General features: G+C 42.7%; 1 protein-coding gene across 1 annotated transcript; it reads left to right on the top strand.

Moving 5' to 3' along the window:
• The first annotated feature begins 2,101 nt into the window (after positions 1 to 2,101).
• Positions 2,102 to 5,907, top strand: LOC129330656 (cytochrome b-c1 complex subunit 10). Its single transcript, XM_054980791.1, has 3 exons — positions 2,102 to 2,242; positions 4,634 to 4,776; positions 5,771 to 5,907. The coding sequence occupies exons 1-2, from the start codon at positions 2,193 to 2,195 to the stop codon at positions 4,752 to 4,754; spliced, it is 171 nt and encodes a 56-aa protein (XP_054836766.1). The 5' UTR covers positions 2,102 to 2,192; the 3' UTR covers positions 4,755 to 4,776; positions 5,771 to 5,907.
• The last annotated feature ends 4,875 nt before the right edge of the window (positions 5,908 to 10,782 follow it).

Genomic DNA, 10,782 nt, shown 5'->3' with positions numbered 1-10,782 from the left:
CAATACAAATATTTTACATTATTTAAAAGTTATATTCCTGAAGGGCCTCAAACTGGCATACAGAAATATAGTATAATCAAATAATCTTGTGGCACTTGAACAAACAGCTGTGGAAATAATCATGGGTCAGAACTCATTTTGTGGCCTTTGGCTTCCCATGTCGGAAATAGGGAGTTATTACCAAGACTGGCCCAAAGGACAAGTAATCAAAGAGAAACTTGTGTTACTTTACAGTGCAAGCACAGATTAAACCAAATTCCAGTCTAAAGGCTAAACAGTTACTGCAGCCTAAACCCATTGAAATCAATGGGCTTAGACTGGAGTAACTCTGTGTAGGATTGTACTGTGAAATATCCAACCAGAATAGGATACCCCCAGCTGCTGCAGAATTGGGAAACTGAACAAAAGTACAATTACTTTCTATACCAAGCTAGCTGCTCCCCCTTCGTTCTGAGCCCAAGCTTTGTGGTGTCAAATCCATTATATAAATTTGTGTACTGCTGCTTCAGGCCAGCCTCTCCTTTGAATATTACAACCCTGGAGGTAAAGGTTGCCATACCTCAGTAGGAGCATTTCAGAAGGAGAGTTCTAGCAGCGAGGTGCCACGTTGGGAGCTCACGCTACGGATGTATCAGGCTAGGGCTCCGAGACTCGGAATGGTTAGCTCTCTGCATAAAGTCAGAAAGGCGTGCAGACCCTATTTATCAATCTTGGGTTGTCAGCCGAGATAAGCTCAGAGAGGATCCTTTCCTCTTGACTGAAGCCTGTTTTTGCAGGTGTAGAAACACACCTCTCTCTCTGATGGCTTCCTAGGTATGTCGTTCGGGAACATGGAGGTAGCTAGAGTCCATCCCTGGAGCTCTTACAGTCATAGAGCAAAAAACAATAAAGAATTTGGTACAGGGGAAGAATTCATTCAATCCTGACTTCTTTACATTTTGTATACACTTCATTGGTCTGAACAGTTCCCATATGAATAATTTGAGCCAAATGGTAGGAACTGTTCAGCCTAGGCTATTTTACTGATGTCCTTCATGAAGCATACACGAAATTCATAGGGGTCTCAGAGTTCAATTAAATTCTTCAGCTGCACCAAATGCCTCGTTTTTTGCTCCATGCTTGTTGCATCCCTCCTTTCCTTGCTGAAACACAGCCATTAAAGAACAGCAACATCCTTTTTCAAGCGCCCCCGCCCCCCCCCCCCCGGTGCCAATGCCACTTAAGACCAAGCCAGAATACATGCAGAACTGCTCACTCCCTAGGTTAGTAGTGATCAGGTCTGAGTTCCGGCACCGCTTGAAAATGGTCACATGGCTGGTGGCCCCGCCCCCTGATCTCTAGATATTAGGGGGCGGGGCCACTGGCCATGTGACCATTTTTGCAGAGGGCGGTTTAAACTTTTAAAAATCCCCCCCCCCCATTCTAGCTGACCGAAAGTGACATCATTGCAGGGTCCTGAGTTCCATCACCTCTTTTCCCAGAAAAAAAGCCCTGGTAGTGATGCTATGCTAGCTTTCAACTGCTAGGGGGCTGGGGAGGGGGCATCAAGAGAAATTTTTCAATAATGGTTATCAGATAACATTTTCCAGGCCAGGGCCAGGGGCAGCGACAGCCATAATGGGGCCCGACGTAAAGTGATAACGGTTGGAAGCCTGGCTTGACCCTACAGAAGGCGGCTGGGCAAGCAGTTTCTATGATGGCAATGAGATGATGATATATTGTCGAAGGCTTTAACGGCCGGAGAACGATGGTTGTGGATTTTCCGGGCTGTATAGCCGTGGTCTTGGCAAAACCCACAACAACCAGAAATGATGATTACTACAATTTACTATTACTAGTAAGATTATTTTTAACCCAGCTGGCATGGATTTCGCCAGCTACTATACTCAGCGACTGTCCCCAGATGATCTGTCGGTCGGGTCTCCTTCCGAATTGGTGTGTGTGGTGGGGGGGGGGGGTGTTTCTGCATTACGGCCTAATCAGGCACCACAAAAGACAGCCCCCATCCCAGCGACTGAAGCGAGAAAGGCCACCTCGCGGGGTCCTCTGGGCAGGAAAACAAACAATTCGCCTATCGTGACCCGCGCACGCGCACTTCGGGCGGGGCTCCTGGAAAGGCGTGAGCCGCGCGCGCCGGAAGAGACGGACCTGCTAGGGTGACATTGAGTCTAGGACGACGGTGGCCGGGAAGGATGCTCAGCAAGTACATAGGCCCGCGCTACCTACAGATCTTGCGCGTCTGGTGAGTAGGGGTCGGGGAGGCGGGGTAGCTCCTCTCACGAGAATATTGGGGGGGGGGGGCTCTCTAGAGTTCTCCTTTTCCTCCCTTTGCAAAGCCCCTCTCCATCTCGCTTCTACCTCCCTTGCTTGGTGCTCTTCCCCCAAGTGCCTTCTCAGCTGCAGTGGAAGTTTCCTTATCTGGATGTCCCCTGATTGGTGTTTCCTATCTGGAGCTCCTTTCTTGCCTTTCCCTCTTTTTTCCCTCTCATTGGATGAGGTGTCCAGAGTGAAGATGAGCCAGGGGCTAAGGAGATAGAGATGGGTGAGGTGGAGTGGCTATGCTCTCTTTGACAATATAAAAGCCAGCAATAAATCAAAATAATTAAGAGTCTTGTGTCACATATTTATTGCAGCAGAAGTTCTCATGAGTTGCAGTCTATTTTCTCAGATAATTGCTTTCAGGAGCTAGAAAGCCACATCTGCAAAAACAGACTCCAGCTCATGAAAGCTTCTGCTGTAATAAATGTTAAGTTTTTCAGGTGCTACCCCTTGAAACTGTAAAATAAGTTCTGGTGCTATCCTAAATGGAATTACACCCTTCCAAGTCTGTTGACTTAAGTGGACTTAAAAGGATATAACTCTGCTTAGGATGGCACTGTTGGTATTGTATGGAGGGGGCTGAAGCTGAGTGTGGCTTGCCTAATGCTCTGGAGGAGATGAGATGCAAGTCAGGAACTAACGAGGTTACACAGAGTCACAAAATTGTTGGCACATATACAAGAACCAAGTCACAAAATTGATCGCACAGATACAGAGACCAAACGCGTTTCAGCCTGTTTGATCTCTGTGTCTGTGCAATCGATTCTATAATTGTATTTCTTTTATATCTTATACTTTCTTGGCCACTCAACTTTGTTGGTTCCTGACTTGTTTTTCTTTCCCCTCTTGTTTTGTCGAAGATAAGATGCAAACCAGGGGCTTCCTGATTCATAGCTCATTCTCATAGGGCTGCATCTTCATCTAAGGTTGGCACTATCTATAACTTTTTATCCTGCTCTGCCTCCAAGGAGCACAAAGTAGGCTTTCCCCCTTCTATTTTCCCACACAGCAACCAAATGGAAGATAATCAAGAGACGGCGACTGGCCCGAAGTCACCCAGTGTTCTGTAGTGCAGATTTGAATTTGTGTCTTAATGATGATCCAAGCCAACATTCTAGCCACTATTCTATAAAAACTGCTGGAACAATCAGCCCTTTTCTCTATTCCCATTGTCCCAAAGTCACATGCTTCTTCCCACTTGGGGAGGGGGCTCCTCTCTGCAGCTTCCCTTCTGTTTTGAGGGGCTGGGACTTCCTTATCTCTTGCATGGAGGTCGATCAAGATGGGTAACTATGTTAGTCTGTCTGCAGCAGTAGAAAAGAGCAAGAGTCCAGTAGCACCTATAAGACTAACAAAATTTGTGGTAGGGTATTAGCTTTCTAGAGTCACCGCTCACAGTAGAGAGACTCTTACACAAGACGTCTTACACAATGGTGATGTCTCTGCACAAGACATCTTACACAAGGGCGCTCAAGTGACTTACTTTCTGTGATCTTATATTCAAATATACTCTGTCTTCTTAGTATTGTATCTGTATCCACAGTGGGAGAACAAGTGTAAGATCTGTCACTTGATGCTACTCATGTAAGATGTCTTGTGTAGAGAGAGACTCAGATACGGCTAGAATTTGAGTCCATATGTCGTTATATCTTGGAGAGTGGAGTGATTTCAGATGCCAAATGACATCTACCCCTCTGCATCTCCCACCCTATCCAATCACGCCTGCTATTGCCAGCCTCTGGCTATTGTCATTTACTTGCTATTGTCATTCGGCATCTCAAATCACCCCACTCTCCACGCTACGAAGACAGATGGATTCACATTCTAGCTGTATCTGAAAGCTGTGGCTCGTGAAAGCTCATACCCTACCACTAATTTTGTTAGTCTTATAGATGCTACCGGACTCTTGCTCTTTTCTACTTCCTTATCTCTGTGTTTTTTGTGAGATGTCTTCCTCCTTTGTGAAACTCAGCCACTTTTCTCCCACTAGTTGTACCACCTCCTGATCAGGGGGCTTCCTCATTCAGCTTACATACACCTACACTAACATATCTTTCTACACATGGAACTATGGGAAGAGGTGAGCTCTAGTTTCCCAATTTTTCACTTATGCCCTGATTGTATAGTCTTCATTGAAGCTTATCACTCACTCCAAGAAATCTCCATTTTTTTGCCTGCCCTTTTGATGGTGTCTTCTTAAAACTTAACATTCTCTTCGCCCCCAAACCCACAAGTTCAAAATTTGGGAGGGTGGAGGGAGGAGAAAGAAGAGACTAGTGCTGTCTCTGAAATACTGACAATGGCTCACCTGCAGGATGCCTACGATGGCCACGTGGGGCTCGGTGGGTGCTGTTGGGCTAGTTTGGGCCACAGATTGGAGGCTGATTCTAGACTACGTTCCCTATATAAACGGCAAGTTTAAAAAGGACGATTGAGCAGCAGCTGCCCAGTCAAGAGGTAAGGATCTTCCTCTGATAAAGATGCATCCTATTTGTTTTTACATTTTTATCCCAAGGAGCTCAGGAAGTTCCATGTTATCCTCACAACGGCCATGTAAAGTAGAGGTAAATAGAGAAAGCAGCTAGCTGAAGATCACCCATTGAATTTCACAGCTGAGTGTGAATTTGAACTCAGGTCTCCCATCCTATTCCAGTATTCTGATAACTGCATGATACTGGTGTACAGCTGACATTTTATGGTGTGTTTCTCCACCCCCTCCCCCAAGTTGACTGTTACTCTTGTTGGGAGAATGGGATTGTGTGAAGGAGCTATTTCTTAGCCACAGTCATAAATTCCTTCTTAGGGAGCTACTCAGAGGAGGAAATAGTAGCTATACATATTGTTCCAACCACCAGGCCTGTATTGAAAGTAATCTGGAGACCTAGGTTATTGGGTGATTATTTCTGAATGGATACACAACATTTTCTCCTTGCCTTCTCCCAATTAACCACACTTAGCTTCCATTGTCCCACAACCCCCTATCCCAGAAAATTCCCTCGTGTGTCACTTGGCCCTGCATTAAGATTCCTTTTTAGTCATTTAAATCTTCTCCTTCCTTCTGGTTTTTAAAATCATTGTATATCCCTGCTTTCTCCCTCCAGGAGTGAGTGTGTTTGTGAACATTCCATGACAGTTAAGAGAGCAACAAAGCTTCTCAAAGCTCCCAGTGTTCCAAAACCAAGAATGTAGCAAAACAGATTCTGGGGTATACAGGAATGGGGTATACAGGAAATTAACAGTTTACAAGGAATTATTGCACTATTGATAATTTAAGGGACATCATGGGATAGTTGGTACTTGGTTTCAGATGTACAGCCAGTTTGGTGTACTGGTTAAGAGCGGTGGGACTGTAATCAGGAGAGGCTCAAACCACTGTTGGTATTATCTTAAAACATAACACAGTCACCCATCTCTCAACTGCTTACTCCGATATTCTCTTTCTTACATGCAGGCGTTGCTGTTTAGTCTATGAAACTTCAAATCTGCTGGACACTGACTTCCAAGAAAGGACACAATACCGGTTTTCCCCTTGTCAATGGACAGATGCAATGAGATGTTCTGTGAACAAATAAAAGCTCTTTTAGCTCATTTGGCGGCACTGTTTAGTAGATTTTGCTTGCTGTGGCAACAGGCGTCAGTCAGGATGGGTAAAATAACGTGATCAGATATAGCAGTTCTCTTTGGCTTATATTGGTCATTAAAAATCTCTACTAAATATGCCAATTACTCATAATAACTTGTTCTGGGGAGAACTATTGTGCAAAAGTTTCTAAATCTGAGTTTGAATCCAGAAAAAGGGGGGAAATCTTGTCTTGCTGCTGACATAATTTCAGTAATACATCTGCTCATTTTGCTCCCTCTCACAATGTCCATTTTTTGGCAGTTGTAAATCTTTCAGGGAACCTTGAAACTCCTAACATGTGTTTTGACAGTTCTAATGTAGATCAGAAAACCATGTATGGTTCTGGTTACACTCACACAACTCAAAAAGGGCTGGTTGCTGGGAAAATGCAACCAAAGCGATCAAGAGAGTGGAGCCCCTTCCCCATGACAAAAGGCTGAATAGCTTGGGACATTTGAGTTTAGAAAAAATGGTGATTTCAATTGGAGATGTGATATAAAATTTGGAGGATATGAGGAGCACTTTCTCCCTATCCTAAAATAATGGATCTTGGGGTCACCCGAATCATGGACATGGAAAATCAGCACAGTATTTTAGTTCTATATATGACTACAGCAGCTAGGCTTTTGTATGCGCATAAATGGAAAAGTACAGAATTGCCTTCAATCGAGGACTGGATTATGAAAATGACAGAGTTAGCGGAGAAGGCTAAACTTATAGCTTCGATCAGCGATAAAACATTGTCTTCTTTTATGGCTAACTGGAAACCTCTCATTGACTTTCTGAGTGGAACAAGGAAAAATGGTTTGATGATTTGTGGTTTTGATTTTTAAGAAGATAGATCTGGGAAAAAATAAATAGAAGGGGGGCAGTAGTGGAAAAGGAAATTGGAAGAGATTAAAATTTAAAGTATGATGTTAGCTAAAATAAGATAAGTGCAGAGAAAATTGGAAAATGAAATACATATTATTGTTTTATTTCTAATTTCAGTCTTTTTTCTATGCTTTTACTATTTCTTTTATTTCTTTGCCCTTTTTATTGGGCTTTTAACTCTATTAATAAAATAAAAATTTCGTACAAAAAAACGAAGATTATGGAAAAAGAAGCACATCTTCACACAGCGCATAATTAACTTGTGGAACTTGCTGCTGTGGCTACTAGCTTAGATTGTTTTGAAAGAGGAATTAAGGCAAAGAGGAGCAGAGGTCAGTCAGTGGGCATTAGCTGTGATAGTTAAATGGATCTTCCATATTTGGAAGCATCTCTGAATGCCAAATACTATGGCGGAGGGGCAGCAACAGGCAATTGCTTTAGCCTCTGTGCTCTTGTGTGTGAACCTTCCAAGTGCATCTGGCTGGTCATTGGTATATAAGCTGCTAGACCAGATGAACCTTTGGCCTTGCCCTGTTGGGCATTATGTCCTATGTGACATATTAAACATTGAGGCCATATTTTCCTGTTTTGAGACGAAGTGTAGGAGGATGAGCTTTTCAGCACAGCTAAGCATGTGCACGTTAATGAGTTAATAGACTTAAGCAGAGCATCTTTCTTTTAGGAAGGAAAATAAGAGTCCATTTATTTTAGGAACTCCACTTAGAGAAGATACAGAGTGTAGTCTATCTAAACCAGGTTGCTTCTGGATGCAGGAAGCAAGTCCTGCATCCTCCATGGTTGCAAGATGGAGAGGATGTGTGTGCAAGCGATGAAGGAGGAAGGAAGTCCCTGAGAGCAGCAATCTACAGATCAAAGGGATCGCCCCAGTGGCAAGGTGGGATGCACATACTTTGATGTTTTTACCTCTCTGTCTATAGCGTGTTCTTCTCTCTAACCTGAGACAAGGGGCAACATAAAAAAGTCCTTCACTTACACTTTTTAAAGTCAAGGGTGGGAAGAGAAAGGGACAATATTGTTACAATATTTTGATTCTCTACTCACATCTTCCAGTTAGATTCATACAAATTATGTTCCTTTCACAAACTTTTTTGGACATAGCAAAAACAAATAAGGAGTCTTGCAGCATCTTAGAAGACTTGCAGCAGAAGCATATTTAGTCTAAGAGAGCCATTTCATCAGGTACCTGAAGTGAATCCTCAATCATCAGACAAAGGAAAAATAAATCCTTTATTTATTAATAAATAAAATAAATGATTAATCCTTAAAATGCCTCAAGATTCTCTAGAATTCAGGTATATCAGTTCTCATGCTGTTTATCCTGGTATACAATGAGAAATAAAAGGGGCCCAAAGCATACACTTGCACAGAATTCTGCTTGCTGCATCTCTGGCTTAATTACTGTTTCCATCCTTCCTTCCTAAGTCACAGTAATGCTCAGAGTATGTGTAAAAACAGAGAGGTAGAAGGCATCCTCCTCTCTTGTGGGTTAGGTTAGGCCTTTAGCATTTTGCTAGCAACCCACTAGCACACACCTGGTCAGTGCAAGCAACCACAGGTATGCCACTCGCTCTGACATGTTTTTTGAGCCTTCAATGAGGAGGTACCAAATTTGGGTACAGGGGAATGCCTTAACTAGTTGGAGACAGAATTTGGGGGGAAAGGGGTAGTGTATGTGGGGGGCAAGTAATGATCATGAGGTCCATGCCTGCAAAATAGCCGGCTGCCCCCTGTCCTGTTCATGCCAACCTCATCCCTTTTTGAGCTTCCCAGTTTGTTCTTCCTACCTCCTCCTGCCCCTTGTAGGACAATGAAGGAAAATGGATTGGGAGAAAGTGGCTTGTAAGGATGGTTGTTTAGCAATCCCCCTTGGTTTCTATCCTAGCTCATTTTGCATATTGAATATGGGGGCGGGGGTGTCAAACTTTGCAAGTCTTGACCAGAGATCTCCACTAGATGGCCATTCAGCATTGTTAAAGAGAGAAAATTATAATAATACCCTGGAGGGGAGGAGGTGGGACTTGTTTAAATTTCTTTCTCCTATTTCTCAGACTTTTAATTGAAATATACTCTTCTCCCCCTACCTCAAAATTGGAGGTGTTCTTTACAGCCACCCAATGTTTATTAGCCACATCTTCCTTTTAATGAGAAGAAAAGTAGAATATAAACATTTTAATAATATAGAGCAATGTTTAAATAACAACCTTCCCCCAGAGGAATCCAAGCCCCATGTTTTCTGAATGTGTCCCTGAGATACGTGCCTCCGATGTAGAAGCTGATATGGTCAGAGCAGTGACTTGTGCAGAGATGCATCATCTTGTCTGTGGCTTAAAATTGCCGTCGCTCATTAAGCCAAAGAAGGTCTTGAATTTGTGTAAGAACAACCTGACATAAACCAGAATATCCCAGGCCTATGTTTCTAAATGTGTCACTGAAGTGGGGTGAGTCTCCTATTTAGGAGGAACAGTGAATCCTACAGAGATGCAACAGATGTAACTTACCTTAGAGGGTAAGTAATCCTGCTGCTTTAGGGAAGATGCACTTTGGGGACAGTCACTCTCTCCCAGCTTAACCTCTCTCACGTGGTGGTTGTGAAGAGAAAATAGAGGAGAGGAGAATGCTGCTATAAGCCACTGTTGGGGAGAAAAGTGGGATGTAAACATCTAAATATATAACATTTCATTTTAGATGGTTATTTCTTGTGGTATACTAGCAGTTTTCATTGGCTGCTGGAAGGAAGCCAGCCAGCCCTCTTCTTGGATGGATTTTCCATAAAGCGGGTATTTCATAAAAGTGAAAACCCCTTCAGACTCCCAAGTATCTTACTTAAATCAACTTGTATGCAATAGCTTCTCCTGCAACAGCTATGTAATCAGAACAAAGATTAAAGCAAATCTCATCCGTTTTATAATAAAATTAGCAATTTTTGGAGCTTCCTGTAATCTTCCTGCCTTGGTGTAATCCAGACAACAACTCCGTCAGGCAGGCCTGTGTTTTAAAATATATTTCTATATAGTAATTTATTTGAGTTTTCAGTTCATTATAATCTAATACAGTGATCCCCGTGGCATGCACTTCTTACTTCTGCAAAGTGCATCTTCCCTAAAGGGAAGAACCAGTTTCAGTTTTCCTTGACCTCATTGGCAAAGGATATGGCTTAGAGCCTCCTAACATTTGGTGACTGCCTCCCCCCAAGACAGCCCTTTTGTGGGGGTGCCTACTGCCTTTTTTCAAAATTCCACAAGCAGCCACAGGCTCAACAAAGATAGGCACACCAATCTAGTATCATGATACAAAACTTAATAAATATGGCAACGGTACATCAAAAGTTTCAAGAAGCTTCTAACCATCAGAACAGTGATTCTCACAAAGGGAACAATAAAACATTTCTCAGCTTAATGCTGTAGTGACTTTTACTCAGAAAATGAATGGGAAACAATTTGTGCATACAACTGGAAGGTTGTTATAAATACCTGTAGTTGATCCAATATCTCTTTTCCAGAAGTTGATAAAAGGTCCCCAACTAATCGGAAAAGTAAGTAGGAGACGTCCCACTTCAGTAACGCATTCAGAAACAGAAGGACTTGAGATCTTCTGATTTATGTTGGGTATTCCTACACATATTAAAGTCCTTCTTTGGCTGAAAGCTGGATTAGATGTAGAAGAAGTTGGGAGTAAAAATTGGTGGAAGGAACATTAACAATTTTAGATATGCAAGTGACACATGTTACTGACAGAAAATAATGAAGACTTGAAATGACTGCTGATGAGGTGAAAGGAGAAAGCACCGAAGCAGGATTACATCTGAACATCAAGAATACAAAAGTAATGACGACTTAGGAATTAAACAATTTTAAAGTTGACAATGAGGAAATTGAAATTGTTCAAGATTTTCAACTTCCAGTTTGGGATCCATGGAGGTCTAACGCAGCTCTTAAAGCTGAGCTGTC

The sequence above is a fragment of the Eublepharis macularius genome, chromosome 5, assembly GCF_028583425.1.
Source record: "Eublepharis macularius isolate TG4126 chromosome 5, MPM_Emac_v1.0, whole genome shotgun sequence".
Lineage (NCBI taxonomy): Eukaryota > Metazoa > Chordata > Lepidosauria > Squamata > Eublepharidae > Eublepharis > Eublepharis macularius.
Note: the sequence above shows the minus strand (reverse complement) of the source record. Positions and strands in the feature narration are given on the sequence as shown.